General features: G+C 39.5%; 1 protein-coding gene across 3 annotated transcripts in view; it reads right to left on the reverse strand.

Moving 5' to 3' along the window:
* The window catches only part of kif21a (kinesin family member 21A), a 142,221-nt gene extending 123,883 nt beyond the window's left edge, over positions 1 to 18,338 (reverse strand). For all 3 annotated transcript variants that reach the window (XM_063072490.1, XM_063072491.1, XM_063072489.1), the window contains exon 1: positions 17,947 to 18,338. In XM_063072490.1, coding sequence (XP_062928560.1) covers positions 17,947 to 17,993 — 47 coding nt within the window. In that variant the 5' untranslated portion in view covers positions 17,994 to 18,338. The remainder of the gene's footprint in view (positions 1 to 17,946) is intronic.
* Between the last annotated feature and the right edge of the window lie 250 nt (positions 18,339 to 18,588).

Genomic DNA, 18,588 nt, shown 5'->3' on the forward strand with positions numbered 1-18,588 from the left:
GGGAGATGCACTGCTTCCAGGGTCTTGTTACCTCGGGGTGTCGTGTGTGTCTTGCCTTAGCGAACCTGTCCCTTTTTATCCCCCTGCTGGGGTATCGCCTGTCCATCACTTCAAACAGTTCAGGGTTCAAAGGGGGAGCCGATCTTGACAGCTCTCCTTCCGTTAAACTCTCCCGTCCCTTCATTAACATCTCCAAATGCTGCTCCATTGTTTTCCTTATCTCTCTTTCCCCTGAAGACAGGTAGCAGACCAACTGCTGATCCCACTGGTGCCAGCACAGGACAGCTAACATCTTAATCTATGTGTATTCTCGTCACAAGTGTTATTTACAAAATAACTGTGAATAAAAAGTAAGTGCTACAGCACACCAATATAAAAGTACTGACACAGTACAATATGGGTGCAATACTGCTTAGCGCTGTTATGTGAGGTGAGGTTCAGCAGGGTCACAGCCTCAGGGAAGAAGCTCTTCTTGTGCCTGCTGGTGCGGGAGCGGAGGATCCTGTAGCGCCTACCGGATGGGAGGAGAGTAAAAAGTCCATGGATAGGGTGAGATGCTTTCTCGCCCTGCCCAGGCAGCGTTTATGGTAGATGTCCTCAATGGTGGGCAATTGGGTGCCAATAATCCGTTGGGCAGTTTTCACCACATGCTGGAGTGCTTTGCGGTCCGATACGGGACAATTGCCATACCACACTGAGAAGCAGTTGGTGAGTATGCTCTCAATGGTACAGTGGTAAAAGTCCATCCATATCCTGGGACAGAGGTGAGCTTTCTTGATGCTCCGCAGGAAATAAAGGCGCTGTTGCACCTTTTTTTAAAAAAAAATCAGGATGGAGGAGTTCAGGGACCAGGTGAGATCCTCAGAAATGTGGACACCAAGGAATTTGAAGCTTGATACACGCTCCACTACAGCTCCGCTGATGTAGATGGGGACGTGAGTGAGAGGGTGAGAGTGGAGGAGAGGTTGTCTAACTTAACTGATTGGGGTCTGTTGGTCAGAAAGTCCAAGGCCCAATTGCAGAGGGATGAGCTGATACCAAGCTGGCAAAGTTTGGCAATCAACTTGGAGAGGATCACAGTATTGAATGCCGAACTAAAGTCAATGAACAGCATTCTGACATAAGAGTCATCAGAGCTCCAAGTACTGATCCATGCTCTAAGCTCATCCGCTTTGTTTATAATACTCTTTACATTAAAATACACACATCTCAAACCACCAGTCTGAGAGCATCCCTTCTCTATCAGCCGCCTATCTTCCCTCTCGCACTGTCTACAAGCTTTCTCTATTTGTGAGCCAACCACCCCTTCCCCTGTCACTTCTATTCGATTCCCACCCCCCAGCAATTCTAGTTTAAACTTCCCCAATAGCCTTAGCAAACCTTCCAGCTGAGATATTGTTCCCCCTCGGATTCAAGTGCAACCCATCCTTTTGGTACAGGTCACACCTGCCCTAAAAGAAGTCTCAATGATCCAGAAATCTGAATCCCAGCCCCCTGCTCCAATCCCTCAGCCACGCATTTATCCTCCACCTCATTCTGTTCCTATACTCACTGTTACATGGCACAGGTAGTAATCTCGAGATTACTGCCTTTGAGGTCCTGCTTCTCATCTTCCTTCCTAACTCCCTGTAGTCTGTTTTCAGGACCTCCTCCCTTTTTCCACCTATATCATTGGTACAATATGTACCACGACCTCTGGCTGTTTTCCTTCCCACTTCAGGATATCATGGACGCGATCAGAAACATCCCGGACCCTGGCACCTGGGAGGCAAATTACCATCTGTGTTTCTTTCCTGCGTCCACAGAATCTCCTGTTTGACCCCCTAACTACAGAGTCCCCTGTCACTGATGCCATTCTCTTCTTTTCCCTACCCTTCTGAGCCACAGGGCCAGACTCTGTGTCAGAGGCGCGGCCAATGTTGCTCCCCTAGGTTGGCCATCCCCACCCCCCCCCACAGTGCATGATATTAAGAAAACAATTTGCACCCAATCTACTTTAAAATCAAAACCTACCAGTATCATGACAGGTATTGCAGATCAGGCATGGACTTACTCAAATAATAGAGGAGGCTTAAGAGACAACATCACCTCCGCCTGTTCCTTCTGTCATGTTAGACTCTTAAGAACACAGCAAATTCCAATTTATTCTCTCAAAATACAACATCATCTAGTCTCAGTTTAATAGAATTTTCAAAAAGCTTGTATTATGAAGTTTTGTTAACAATCTGAAAAACCCTATGAAGTGCAATTTATTTATTTTTTTACAATGACCTCACCAAAACCAAAAGAGAACTAAAAGTTTCTAAAAATGCATTAAGAAGCTATAAATGAAATTCAGTTTTCCCAATGTAAAGGATTTAAATGTTTTTCATCCTAAATCAATGGAAACTAACAGCATTCTATTAAATGAAATTGGATATTGTCACTTTGGTAGTCAGGCATGCAGGACACATATAAATAGAAATCAAACTACAGCGATGTGAATGCCAACATCAAAGTAGAGGAGTAATTGCTGGAAATGCAGAGTTCTGTTAAATTGAAGCAGAAAGAGTTAAAGCTATTTAGGAGTGTATTAGAGTGTTGACATGATAAACCGCATCAAGTACCATTTAAAGATCAATTAGGGTTAAGGAAGACATGATTTAGAATCAAAGATGCCATTCAAAAATTCAGTAATTGAATAAATAATATATTTCAGACCTTGATGCAGAGGATATAGAACAGTACAGCACAGGAACAGGTCATATAGCCCAATGTGACTGTGCCAAGTTTGAAGGGAAAATAAACTAGCCCTTCTTTGATCGTATATGATTCACCTGTCTCCATTCCCGGTATATTCACATGCAGTTCTAAAAGCCTCTTGAACACTTTCAGAGTTGGAAATATATCTTTGATGGAGGTAATGTTCAAAAGATGAGCATGGATACAAAGTGAATGTTGCCTCCTGTCAATGACTATCAGATTACACAGACTGGGTCTCGGTCACCACCAAGGCCTTGTCGCACCCCATCAGATAACTTTCTGGTGTGGAAAATCTGCCGGTTCAACCCTCAATTAGACCAAATAATTACAGGCTTAGGGGACCACAGCTAATAAACAAAATCAATTGAATATCAAATACGATGAGTAAGGAAATCAAGAGAAAATAGATAACCTCATCTATGAATGACATAATAGGCACGGCTATGGATGGTGGGGGGGGAATCTACAAATCATTTTGTTAGACTAAGGGGTTGGATAACTTAAAACTGGGTAACATTTAAATAGAAGAGGCAGTAAGATGACAGCTTTTGGCCATACTCTTTCTATACTGTAACAGACACTTAAATCTGATTAAGATATGCTTAACTCTACATACAAAGACATTAGATTAATCCTTATCTGGGCTACAGTTTATAAATGGTTGACATCACAGAGTCCAAAATAAAAGATTACACTTTTGATAATGCATTTTGGATGAAAAAGTAAAACCTATGTGTTGCTCAGTTTACTGCTTAAGATTAAAATTATCTTGATTAGATTTCCTATCTTAAAGTTTTTCAATGCTCCCTGCTTCATGGCAGTGATAAGTCAGTCAAAACCCCAAACAAACAAAATGTTCAAGGTTCAACTTTCTTAAAACTGTTGTAGGAGGAAAATATATCAATTCTGGAAATTGTTCAACTCACTGAGGACTTGAAAGACAACCCTCATCACAAATGCAACTTACACAAAACCTTCTATTATTTCTTTTAATCTTGTGCTGAAAACTTTTAAAAAAAACTAGAAAGCCCTGAAAATATTCAGTATGTCAGGTACCATCTGTAGAGAGAAAAAGTTTTATTTCAGTTTAATAAACAGGATTTGAACAAGTTTCAATCTGCAGAGAAAAATTTGATGACATGAGATCAGGGAGGGGTAAATAATAGACAGGAGGGATTGCCAATTTCTTTTGGATTGAACTATTAATTTGACAAAACAATCATCCAGATCAAAATCACACCCATATTTGACATTTTGAAACTTGCTGTTGGGTAACAAGCTAACTAAATCAAAATTAGGAATTCAAGCCACCGAGGACTGCTTTAATTCCCATCGGACTTCTGTTAGAACTGTGATCAAATCCAAAACATTGGCTCATTCTCCTTTGCAGGTCCTGAACATTTTATTGATTTGAATTCTAGCCTCCAGTTACCATAAATCCACAATTTATAATATAAGGCTGGCATTTCATACCCTCAAGAAGGTGCACTTGAACCCCCTTTTTTGAACAAGGGATGCTTGTAGGCTCCCCCAGCACACCCTCAGGTACATTGGTTGTTAACATAAATAATGCATTTCATGATGAATAAACATGAATCTTGATTCCAGCACTGGAATACTGTTGCAGTCTTGCTAAATAGAATTAAATATTTTTTTGCTAATGATTGCACATTCTCACTTCTGAAATGATGGTGTTAGTTGAGGCTAGGATACTGCTCTGAGTACCTCCTGCAGTTGTGTCCTGTTACTGCGATAATCTAATTTGGAATATATTTTACTATTCCTTGATTAAGCAGAATTGCCCAGTTGAGTAGCAAAATGAACTTGCTGGAGTACAATAGGGTATGTCACCAATGTGATAATGGTATTGTTAAATAAAATGACTACTTCAAAGAAGTTGTTCAGAAACAAGAACCTTTTTTTTAAAAAAACAGAATCCCGAGTTTGAATTAGGGCTCAGACATTGAAAGGAATCAATCAGTAGTGAGTAGCGTGATATATACAGTTTTGCGGCTCATATCCTGATTTAATGCAATTCAATTTATTTAGAAAGGGTGGAGGGAGAAAGCTTTTTTACACACTTGATTCTGTCTTTCAAAGACAATCTTTAATGTAACATATCACTTTTCAATGAGAACTCAGCCCCTGAAGACAGTGCATACAACTATTTACCCTGCTTTAAAAATGCGTTAAGTATATGTAATCTTCAGGACATTTTTGCAAATCATCTCCATCAGTCAACAATCAAGTGCTAAACGAAAAAAACAACATGAAAAAGCTAACTGCGTAATCTATTTGACCCCAGAAGCTTAAGCATGCATGAAGAATTTCTGCCATTAAGAGTGCAACAAATGGAAATATCAACACAGCGATTGGCATGATGCTTTACGGCTCTGGCTGCAAGATCAGGATTCAATTCCCACCACTATCTGCATGTTCTTTCGTGACCGTGTTTGTTTCCTCTGGGTGCTCCGGTTTCTTCCCACATTCCAATGTTGTAGGGTTAGTGAGTTGTGGGGAGTATGCTATGCTGGAAGCTTGGCATCACTTGCTGCCCAACACAACTCTTGATTTGATTTGACACAAATGACACATTTCACTGTATATTTCAATGTACATGTGACAAATGAAGCTAATCTTTAAGAGGAGTTCCTATACTACCAAAAAGATGGAATAGCAAATGACAAACATGAATCAACCTTGTCTCAGTGGTAGCATTATTTCGCCTGAAATGAAGTATTCACACGTATTCAGATGAAGTATTTTCATGGTCCTTTGAGGCCACGTGAACCCTTTCCAATTCATACATACTAGCAACTCTTCCTTCCCCTTCAGCACTGATGCATAAACAAAACAAAATAATTCACAGAACTTGAATTTTCGCTGCTCAGATCAATGCAACTGAAATTTTCTTATTTAAAGTATGGGTTTCCTTCAATTCATATTCTTCATACAGATGCAAAAGCATCATATCAACAATAGGGAGAATCACATTACTGAATCCGTAGCAATCAACAGCAAATGGCCAAGGCAAAAGGCATTCAGGTTTATTTAATCACATGTACATCCAAACACTCAATGAAATCCTATCCTTATTCCCCTCCCCGCACCTTTTTATTCTGGCGTCTTCCCCCTGCCTTTCCAGTCCAAAAGAAGGGTCTTAGCCTGAAATGTCAACTGAATTCATTTCCATAGATGTTGACTTGCTGAGTTCCTCCAGCATTTTGTGTTTGTTGCATTGGATTTCCAGCAGCTGCAATTTCCAGTGTATACAATGAACTGCAGTTTGCATCAACAACCAACATATCCAAGGATGTGCTGGGTGCAGAACAAGACAAAAGCAAAAAAAAGCTCCTTCCCCACCTTCACACACACAGGCCTCCAACTCCAGGAAAGAAAAAGTCCTTTTAAAAAAAAAACAAACTTCATCTGGGAAGCAAACCATGCTAATTGCCTGAAACATCCACAAGTTCAAAATAGGATAAAACTTAATTTACTTATCGTGCAAATTAAAGCGATTAAACAACCAGAAACCACAGGGAACACTTAAAACCATATTACAATATATTCACAAACCTAAACTGACTAGTCATTTCAGAAAATTAGGTATGCCATTAAAAATATTTTTTTAAAAAAGACAGTATCATGCACAAGTATCATTTGTTGAAACTATCCCAAAGAGATTTTCACTCATGCAGAATGGCCTTTCAATGAAAACTTGTGGCTTGAATTTTTTTAATTGAATGAAACGAAATAGTTATCTGCAGAGCTGTACAGTAGATATGCTTTGATTCAGAGCCTGCTGAATGCTACTGTGATCTGTCAAGCATTGGTCACTTGTTAAAAGTCCGATCACCAGAGATGCATCTGGAAAGAGACAGATGCACTGCTTCCACAGCAATAACTTAAACTAGTACTGCAGGTCCAACCAAGGAAACAGGAAAGATAAGGAACAAAAAACAGTGTTAGTAACAAAACAAAACCTAGCATGACAACGAGAGAAAAATAATGGGAGGCAGCAAATTCTGCAAATTCCTCGTCAGAGACGGAGGAGGAATACATCTTGAAATATGTATTATTGAAATAATTAACTTTATGCGGTTTTGGGGGAACAAAAACAATGTTAATTGCACGTTAACCAAATTACATTTCCAGAGTATATAGTACACTTGCAGTACCTACACCCTAAAGCATTAGTTACAGTCTCCTACCATCACCCACCCACCCCCAGCACTTCTATGATAGAGCTGATGACATCAAATACCGATTTACTCCCAAGAAGTACCCAATGTTTACTTCCCTTTAGAATGTATGCTCCCATTATTAGGTGCCCCCTTCTCATCTTCAAGATAGATTTAGGTTAATTGTCCCATCAAAAAGTGTGTAATGAAAACATATCCACGTGAATCTTACAGAGTAAACAACATACATGGTAATAATAAATATAACAAGTGGAAAACAACAAAATGATGCAAAAACTGTAGTGCAAAAACGAAATGTTAAATGTCAAGAATGGAATAACCAGAGATAGAGTTAAGAGTATGAGAACACAACAACATTGCTGGGAAGGGGTAAGAAAGAGATAACTGGTTCAGAAAAATATGAGCAGTGGGGAGAAAGCTGTTCTTGAGTATGCCTGATAAAGTACATGAAGCAGATGTGCTTTCTTGATCACCACCGTATGAAGGGAATAGGTGATGTTACTCATGATATGGATGCCAAAGTACTTGAAGTTGTCAACCATTTCTACAACAGACTGGGTGATAAAGACGGCGTAGAGTTTGTGGCACCCACTTCCTTAGGTCAATTAACTCATTCATCTTGTTGACATTAAGCAGTAGGTTGTTTTGTTTTGACACCATGATGGAGTTCCAGATCTCTTTCTTTTACTGTCTCCTCATTGTTGTTGACCTGGCCAATAATAGTGGTACTTGAATAATCAGTTGGCATTGTATCTTACAAAGATACCACACAGTCATGGGTACACAGGGCATTGAGCAGGGGACTGAGCACACAACCGTGGGGACCACCTGTGCTGAGAGTCGGGGTAAAATTTTATGACCAATTCTGAGTAACTAAATCAAATGTACCAGTCAGGAAGTCAGAAGTCAGTAGCATTTGGTGATGCATAATGACAAGGTCTAGGAATTGAGGTGACTTTATATAGTATCATGTTGTTGAAGGCTGAGCTGCAGTCAAGGTATAGTATCCTGACATATGCACTCTAATTGTTGGAAGTGATCCAGAGCTGAATGTGGTGAGAGGCAAATGGTACCTACTATAGACCCCTTTTTCCTGTATCCAAGCTGCAGGGGATCTATATTAGCAGGGGATTGGCACTGATGTGGGCCATTACCAAATTCTCAAAGCACTTCATTGTGGTCAATGTTACAACTACAGGCCAATAGTCATTGAAACAGGATACTAATTATTTTGGTTTTCTCAACATTTTATTTAAACATAGAAAAAATTCTGCCAGTTATAACCACATTTCCATTCAAATGGCAAAACTGCAATTTCCACCAAGCAGGAGAGAACAGCCAAGGGAAACTTCAGTTTTTCCAGCTGAAATTTATTTAGAAAATCACACAATTCCTCAACTGCTTAGAACAGTGCATACATTATTCTTTGATAAACAAATGCTGACATTTTTGTTTCAAATAACTGCTGACATCCTATAACTGACACAGCTTTTTGCAAAATACAAATTAATTCCAACTAAAAAGCTAACAAAATCTGAGATAGTTTCTTGTCCGAATTATGAAATGAGATCTTTGGGACCCACGGCTAGTCATAAATATGTTTCTGTTCAATTTCTTAGATTTACCGTAGTCTTCATCCCATTGCAACTTAAATGGTTACTTGAACAAATGTTGCACAACCCAATTTAAATTTCCTGTAACTTAATTCTTGCACTATTTTCAATTTCTGCATATTAGTTGCATTGCTTAAGGTAATTATTTGTATAATCAAAATTATATTTAGTATAATACCAACATTAGTATAATCAAAAGCAGTTTCCGCACATTGACACAACTTACAAAATGTTTTCAGCACGGAAGGCAATCATTCCACCCATCAGATCTGTGCTGGCTACACACAAGAACAATCCAGTTAGATCCAGATGCCTTGCAAATTCCTTCTTGTCAGATCCTTAACCAGCTCTGAATACTACAGATGAATTCTATGACTTCCTCAGCCTAATTTTATTGCAGAATTAGAATCACTGACTTATAGGATCGAACATTTGTTGTTTCACAGCAGCAGTACAGTCCAAAGACAAAGAAATTAATAAGTAATTAATAGGGCAAAAATGGAATAACAACAATATTCATGGATCATTCAGAAATCTGATTGCAGAGGGGAACAAGTTGCTCCTAGATCATTCAGTGTGTGTCTTCAGACTTCCTTCTTGAACGTGGCAGGACTAGATGATGAGGCCTCTAGGTAATGGATAGCACTTTCTTGAGGCACCACCTTTTGAAGATGTCCTCAATGCTGGGGAGGGTTGGGCTTATGATTGAGCTGACTGAGTCTACATCCCTCTGCAGGTTCTTGTGATCCTGTGATGCAAACAATTAGAAGCCGCTTCATCGTACATCTATAGAAATTCTCAAGAGTCTGTGGTGATGTTCTAATCTCCTCAAACTTCCCAACAAAGCAGCGATGTAAGCATGTCTTCTTTGTGACTGCACGGATACACTGACCCCAGATATATCCTCTGAGAAGTTGATGGCCACAGACAAAAAAACAGGGCAAGTAGGAATTACTCCTTGTGTCATTTTATATTGTGTCATTTTGTGTAATCTTCATATTAACTTGATCCAACTACTGATAACAGTTTATCTATCTTCAGTCTATATCTTTAAGTACCCCTACCCAATTCTCTCGCAAATTCCTTTTTTTCCATGAAAAACAGCTTCAGCTTCTCCATTCCATTGGCTTCCTCATCCACATTTCAGAAAGTCATTCTGCATTCTCTGAAGCCTCTACACTTTTCCCCCTCCAGTGTAATATAGGGAAATAGGCCTAATTCTGACAAGCACCATCCCACCCTGCAAAAACTCATTTCAGGGAGGTAGGACCATCACCCCCACCACCCACAACCCCATATTCCCCCCCCCCACCACCCTGGTCGACCTCCAAGGGTGTATGTATATAGGACATTTGATTATGAAAGAACACAACAATTTAATTGATCTCATATTGAAACTATTTACATATATATATTCCTTGTTGAGTATTTTGTTGGCAGTCTCAATGCTAATAGCTAAATGCTCATGCAAATTGCTTTTCTATTTCTTTTGCAAACTTTCCTTGTACTGTGATGTGGCTTGCTTGGCAGATTTGAACATTTTGCCAGAAGTCTCAACCTCATAACCTCATCTGTGTCAATGAATTTGTTAGTTTTGCAAGACATCAGATTCACAATTATATTATATTATCATGGAGTCTTTTTTTATTCTATTACAACTTTAAGCAAATCTACAGGGAGTTTGGCCTCATCACGTAGGACATCAATAGAGTAGCTCCTTAGCAGCTTGCCAGCTAGTTTAAATAACATTAGCTATGCTAATGAATGAATGACACATGTTAAACTCACCTCAACATGTCCTTTACAGTCCTAACCTAACACGGGCAATAGAAAAGTCACTGTTGCAAATAGTGCATCGAGCAAAACTGTCATTATTTTTTACCCCTATTAGGCAGGGGTACACTTTAGTGTAGTCTGGGGTGAAGTACGTTTTATATTTTCTCTTTTTGGAACACTCTGCCATGGCGCTGCAGGACAGTAAACTGAACTGATGGACAATGAAAGAGAAAGAGAGGTCGACTATAAAGCCTGCCCTCAGAGAAAACTGATATCCACTTCGCACAAAGAAAGACCAATCAGGATGCTCTCTCTGTCATTCTCTCACTACGTCTGTCACTTGCTCTCTCTGTCTCTCTCAAAAAAAATCAATTTCCGGGATATTGTATATAACTTGCGGACGTCAGGGAGCTGCTATCAATACGCGGGAGACTCCGGAACTTCCGGGAGAGGTGGAATGTCTGTGTTTCATTCAAAGATAAAAGAACATAAAAATGCTGGAAATGTTCCGAGTTAAAGCACCTGAGTTAATGTTCAAATCTGATGAAAGATTATTGGCCTAAAATGTGAAGTTTTCTTGTCCTTAACACATAGCCTGATTTACCATTTCCATGATTTTCATTTTATTTCAGTTTTGTAGCATCAAGTTTTTTTTGTTTCTCTTTTACCAAAAGTCCTTTCCTTGCTCAAACCATTGTTCTGTACTCTTGACTTTATTGCCCCCATATTCTTTTTTCTTCCTGCCTGGTACCAACTTCCAGGGAAATCAATTCCAGTAATCCAGGAACATTCTTGACCTTGGTTGCTCTGTGTAGTTTACATGTTCTGCCTATGACCTTAAGAGTTTTCTCCAAGTGTTGCCATTTTCTCCTACATCCCAAAGAAATGCCAGTTGGCAGGTTAACTGGCCACTGAGAATTGCCACTAGTATGTAAGCGAGTTATAGAATTGGGAGGGAGCTGGGGAGTTGGAAATGTGGAGAGAATATAAATTGGATTAGATTAAATGGGTGGAAGTTGGTCAGTGCAGACTCAGTAAGATGAAAGATCAATTTTCAAAATGTACATTTTCAAAATAATATACTTCCCTACAGTCTGAAGTAACCTTTCACTCCTACACCTCCTATTACTTCATTTAGTTTTCCATCAATGCTGTTACAGTCCCATTTATTGAACAGCCTGTTATATGGTAATTTATCAAAAACTTGCTCAGTTCTATCCTCACTCTTTCCTAAACATTTTCCATCACCAAAATCACATTTACCAGCCTGAAGTTACTGTTTTTAATCTCTACATCCTTATCTGAATATTTCTAATCACCTATACTTCCTGTCAGCAACCAAGGATGCATTGCATGTGGACTTGACAATTTATCCACCTTAAATCTTCTTTGAACTTCATCAATTTTATCCCATCCAGAATTAGAACAACATCTTCCTCTGCTGAGAGCCAGTAGCCTTATTTTTACTACCCATCCTCATCTCACCACTTTCCTTAGTCATCTTGTGTCAATCATCTGTGAAATGCTCTTCTTAACTTTCCTGAAAGGTCTTGCTTGAACTCCCTCCACCTGTCTCCCTCATGGGAATGTATTAAGGCTGTAACTGGAACAATGTTCCAACAAAACTCAAAAATGTGACAGCCAACGACTCATCTATCCAAACCCTCTTCACATCTTTAACATTGTGTTTACTGATAACAGATCTTAATGTTCCTATGATTAATCACAGGGAGTGTAAGCCAGCTGGCCCAGTTCCACCACCTACTGTGGGCTCGACTGAAGGATGTCTGTACCAATATCTGTAGAACAAGAACTGATTAACTTCCAAATCCTAACAAGTCAAGATTTTGTTACTCTACACAGTCACACTTAGCAACAGTTTAACAACAACTGCTGTTAAGCACTGACAATAACCCTTTTTCATTGTTACTTTCAACACCATATTCAAATATTGTGTCCAAATCTCTTGGTTTGACTGCTTTGCCTATTAAAAAAAAATTGATATCTGCTCAGTGCCAAGTAAAGGCTTCATGTTGCTGGTTTTTGAAGCACATCAAGGCACAGACCTGGGACAGGGAGGTTGGTGCTGAAATAACTGGATCAAACACCCAAACTATTAAGGAGGCTCCTGTACTGAAGAGAAATGTTAAACTCAAGTCAAATCTTGTACTTCAATTTTTATCCTCTCTATCACTGCCAGACAAAAAGTATAATCAATCCCCTGCACTTAAAAACTAGAAAGCCACTTTTGCTTAATTGTTTCTATTCAGATTGATACTGAACACGGACGATAATAAACTGAAGAATCTGTGCTTTATATAAAACCAAAGAAAATCATCAGCGTCTGATTGTGGTTGAAAAAAGCATTGAAACACAAAGAGGAGTAGTTGGTCAAACTGCTCATCCTAAATCTGCTGATCCTGCAAAACAAAGTTGCTATAAACTCAGCAGATCAGACAGCATTTGTGAAAGGAGAAACAGAGGGCTATTTCAGATTGAAAACCTTTAAATCAGAAATGGGAACGTAAGAAAGCAAACAGAGTATCAATGACAGAATGGGTCCTTTGCTGATGAGCAGTTGATGAAGCCACTTGATTGACAGATTTATGACAGAAGCTGGTACCTGGAATAAATGGACACGTACAAACTGCAAAGCACATATTAGAGTTCTGGGAAATGCCCGTCAGATCAGTGAGCATCAGCTGAGAAAAAATGTGTTGGTATCACAGGTAGATATTCTACAGAACCGGTCAGTTCGGATAAAATGTAGAAAGTGAGTTAGTTGAAGCTGCTGACTTTCACCCAGATAAGGAATTCTGAGCAAACAGTATAAGCTAAAATGATAAAACAAGACTTTCAAAAGCAAAGATAGCAAGCACTTGTACATCGCATTTCAGAAGCTCAAGGCACTGAAGAAATATGATGCTAATTTAATTATTAACCAGTGATACTGAAATAAAAGTTAGCCACATGGAATTAAGTTACAGAACAGCCATCGCATCACTGCAGAACAGATAAAGCTCCAAGGGAGTAAACTCCATATTAAACAACAGGAATTCTGCAGATGCTGGAAATTCAAGCAACATACATCAAAGTTGCTGGTGAACGCAGCAGGCCAAGCAGCATCTATAGGAAGAAGCGCAGTCGACGTTTCAGGCCGAGACCCTTCGTCAGGACTAACTGAAGGAAGAGTGAGTAAGGAAACTCCATATTAATGTTCCTTTGTTAAGAGATTCTAACCTACTGTTTGGGAAGAACTGGAGTGAAATAACTGACTAAAATTGCTAATTACAAACCAGGATTTATAGTAAAAAGGCATCCTGAATGGTTTTCAGAATTACCTATTTGCTCTGAAATAAGAATATTTTGGAAAAGGTTGATCAACGGATCATAAATTCCAAAGGCATCATACCAAGGCTGTTGCACAACTGAAATAAACATTTCCTCTCCACAAATACGTGGCTTAATCTTCGAGAACTTCCAGCATCATTTTTACTTTATTAATTTGATGCATTAACAATAAACAACTGATTTAACAGAGTTAAGGTTATTAACGCACAATGCCATAGACAAATCAGAAATTAACAGAAAGTAAGGAAAGTATTTTCGGTAGACAGTTGAATGAAGATGGGCTGTCTAAACGTAACAAAGAGTGCCTTATAAGATACTATATGCTTGATATTTAACACAAAACGCTAAACATTTATGGAAACTAGATTTCTGAGGTAAAATAGTACATTAATACAATGCATACTATTTACCTCATCAGCACAAGTCACTAACTATACTTCAGCAGTAAAACAGGCATCAGTCTGTACAAGGAGCTGCAGTGCCAACAACAGTATAAAATGAAACTACACAATTGTTTCTTTGAGAACTCACATTTGTGTCAGTCATTGATACAGAAGGCAAGATTCTGATTTCCCTAATTAGTCGCAGGCTCTCATCTATCAATTAGTAAGATACTTGGGCCTTCCAAAGTACAAAATAATTTTTCCAAACATTCTTCCATGGCATGTTAAAACTCAACATGAAAATATCGAATCAAGCAAAATTCTAACACCATTGAAAGCCACAGGGCAAACCAATTATCATAGCAGCAACAGAATTTTTGTACTGCGGTATTAGATATCTGATGCTTAATTTTTTGATGGAAAAGTTCACCATGATACTTTGATAATGTTTGAGATATTTAAGAAATCAAGGGATACAAGATTAAGCTGGAAAGTGAGGCTCAAAGTATCAGTCATGATCTTACCGAATGATAGGAAATGAGAGCAAGTTGCTGAAAGGTCTATTTCTGCTTTTGTTTCTTACATGAATGAATGGGCTTTGAAGGTTCAATGCCCTTTCTGCTGCTTGTCAATATCTTACAATCACTTTCGCCAACACCGTTTTAAGTTAAGGCACAACTACAGTAATGGTTTTATTTGCTGTACAGGACCTGAACAGTCATATTTTCAGTCTCACCAAACACCAAAGAGGACTGCACAGCTGCATAGCAGCTTGTGCAATCACTTTATAGCACTGTACATTTTCCTCATGACCAGAAGGGTTTCCTCCCAGATTTCAAACTGATTTCACTGTAGGTTTCAATGTACATTACACATTAAACTAATCTTTAAAAAAACTTTGAAGATGGCCAATGAAGTCCCACTTCTAGTTTAAATTTTTTGTGCCATATTCTAAACCAAACAAAAAAGTTAAATTCAGAAGCAAACTATAAAATGTCAAGAATTCCTTTTCTCCCACAGATGCTGCTTGATCTGCTGAGTTCTCCCAGCAGACTGTTTGCAGCAAAAGAATCAGCAAGTCACATCTGTGGAGTGAAATCTATCCAGTATAAATTTTTAAAAATTCCACTCCACTTTTGTAATTTCTGACAAAACTATTTTGCAGAATGAAGCAAATAGACATGACAATTATATTTTTTAAAATGGTTCAGATTCTTCTTCTTCTTCTAAAAACAATCATTCAATGAAGAACAGATGAATACACCAATTTATTCTATTTACTTCAAGTACAGGTCGACCTTCACTAATCTGGCACCATTGGGACCTGAGGAGTGCCGGATTAGTGAAAATACTGAACTACAGAAGGATCACTTTAAGCATAATCAGTGCCGGATTATCGAAGGAACCAGATTACAGGTCGTCAGATTAGTGAAGGTCGATTGTACCTATTTTGATTATTAGTATACAGAATACCGCAAATAATCTAATTAAAGGATTTAAGTAATTTTGGAAAATGAATACCATTAACTAGGTTCTCCAAAATTCAACATAACAACTCAAAATGTAATACATTTGGAACTCCATGGTGGAGATCAGCTGCACGCAGAAATGATTGAAGAATTAATTCAAGGGATGACTCTTCGCTGCCTTTGGAGATAACTGGTCTATAATAAGTAGTTTCACACTTTATGTTCAAAGAGCTCATTTGAGAGTGTATTGAAGCGACTGCAGTTTCCTTTTAAATTGCCGGACCTTTCCTAAAATTTAATATTGGACAAGTAAAGGCATGCTGTTCAAAGTAAGACACAAAACCTGCCGGAGGAAAGGCTGGCAATACCAAACCCTAAACAAGAACACAAAAGTAGTCTCAAAATGCTTTTTCGACTGCATAACTTGAAAGATCACAAGCACACACATCTTCTGAAATGGGCCTAAATGCACCAAATGCAACAAAACATTTGAGAAAGCATTAATGAATGGAATCTGATTTCAAACCACAAAAGGAGATACAAAAAGTGATCAAATACCCAGTTAAAGGGTTAGATTAAGCAACGTCAAAGGCACCAAGGGGCTGCGGAAAGTCAGACAGATAATTGAAAATCTTCAGCAGAAAGGGCTTTGCAAAAGTTACTTTATTTAAATACAACATAATATACACACACATATACTCAAGAGGCCAAAATTCAAGGACCACAGATATTGGAAAATTAGCAGATCAACAAGAACAAAGGTGCAAGATAGGGTGACCTGGTCCAAGTGAGAACAAATGCTGCAATGTTTTGGATGCACTTTATTTAATGAAGAGCAAAGCCTATCCAGGAATGTTCTAGAATTGCAAACTGTAAAAGGGAGCAAGTGTGGCAGTGGTTTTCCAGTAGATTATTGGAGGCTTGAGCAAAGGTCAATTAGGCTCAATGTTACATTAATAGTGGAGGTAGGTAAATGAAATTACAGAACCAATGGCTCTCCTGAAAGCATTTTTTTCCCATTTCTTGTTGAAATCAAGAGAAACAGCTTGGACATATTTGAAACTATACCACAGGAATGAAGAATAGTTTTCGATGCAAACAAGGCATATAGCATTCTGCACAACATAGATGTCACTGTAAATATAGCCCACAAGGCCATTCAGCCCATCATGTCTATTTGAAAAAAAGCCCCCAAGCCTCACCCTACAGAATCAGCTCTTAAATAGTCCATTACAAAACATAACACCTAATTTTGCACACAGAGAAAATTGTGTGCCCGAATCATTGCAATAGACATCTCAAAACATGATCCTATTATACATGTATTAGATAAGCCAGGCAGCTTGGCTACATTTGTCAGCTAGGGACAGAGTTGGAATTTTCAGCTAGGCAACAGAATGTGTGTGGGATTCAAAGATAATGGCTTCAGTCAGAGCAACATTTTGTCAGTGGAAACTCCAGTACTGCATTTATACAAAGAACAGGCAAGTCGTAGGCTGTGAAGTAGGCAGCATGAGATAATGAAGGTCCTGTAAGGTAGAGCTGGATGTCATCAGAAAACACATACAATTAATACTGTGTCTTCACAGGATGCCGTCATCAATGGACAACATCTTATTTTCTCTCCAAAAATCACTACATTGTGCACAATAACATCCATCGTTTTCTGGGAGGAGTGGGGGTGGAGGAGTTGATATCATGTGATTGGAGAGATAAACACTAAAACAGCATGAACCTGCATAAAACCGTGTTTATACATTAAACAGCCTTGCTTTTTTAAAAAAAAATTTGCACCCACAGTTGACAAGCAACTAGAATGATGTAACAGAACAACCATTCGGAATATTTGAAATCAAACCATAGAAATAAAAGATAGCTCACTTTGAGATGAGACAAACTACTTAGTACAGTAACATGCAACGCATGGAAAATAATTTAAGCATAAAGCCGATCAGTCTATTAAGCCTTAAAAGAAATCTAACTAGCTTAACCTCCGCGTCCAATGCTGGATATGGTGCTTTGTGGCTCTTAGCTTTTCAAATGTGCATTCAAGAACTGCCTAAATATGATGAGGATTCTTACCTCTGCCATCTTTAAGGCGGCCAGTTCTAAAACGCTGCATGTAATGTTTTCTCATCTCGAATCCTTCAAGCAATGACTTGAAATCTAGACCTCCTTGCTTCTCTCTCCCCTCCCTTTTTATTCCAAACCCATGAAAGTGTAGGCTAAAAAATAACAGTTTCATCCGACCTTCTTTGCTCATCGCTGAAAAAAAATCCAATCTACCGGCATATTTCAGAAGGACATAAAATGCTATGTATTTGAATGACAAGCAATCGAAGATTTAGCTAGCAATGTAAAAAACACGATGCGCGGCGGAAAAATAGATAACCTGTCCACACGGCCTTACCTGACAGCCACTCTGACGGAGCAGTCATCCTGACCAGGCGCCGCCATTGTACCGACTCGGTTCAGAGAGCAAGCCTCTTAAAATAAAACCTGGAGCGGGGGAATGAGAGCCACTCAACGCACTGCCTTTCTCCCTGCGGATGGGAGGCTCTGCCGGGAGCCCATCCGATGTGGAGCCGGGCAAGATTGAGGCTGGACGGAGCCAGACGACGTCCTTCTCATCCCCTCACTAGAACGGGAGGTGAAGGAATGGTCGCCGGTCACCCCGTCGGCGCCGTCTACAAAAGCTCCTCCCACCCCCACGATAGCGCCGCCAACGCCGCCGTTTCAGCCCCGCCGTCGATCCGCAATGCGCCGCCGGAGCCGAGCCGAGCCGCACAGGGGGGCGCGAACCGCCCGACGCGGCCCCTCCCCCCGCCTCTCACTATTGGCTGAGCCGGCTACGGCCCAGCCCCGCCCCGACCTCAGTATCGTAGGGCAATGGCGGCCACCCTCCTGCTGCGGAGCAAGATTTTAAAAAAGAAACCCCCACGGACGAACGACTGAAGCGCCTTTAATGTTAAACCGGGCAAGCGGAAAAAGTAAACAACCCCAACCTGAAGCAAAAAGGGGGGGCCGAAAGGGCCAACTTCGCCTTGATGGA

Source organism: Mobula hypostoma, chromosome 20, assembly GCF_963921235.1.
Source record: "Mobula hypostoma chromosome 20, sMobHyp1.1, whole genome shotgun sequence".
Taxonomy (NCBI): Eukaryota; Metazoa; Chordata; class Chondrichthyes; order Myliobatiformes; family Myliobatidae; genus Mobula; species Mobula hypostoma.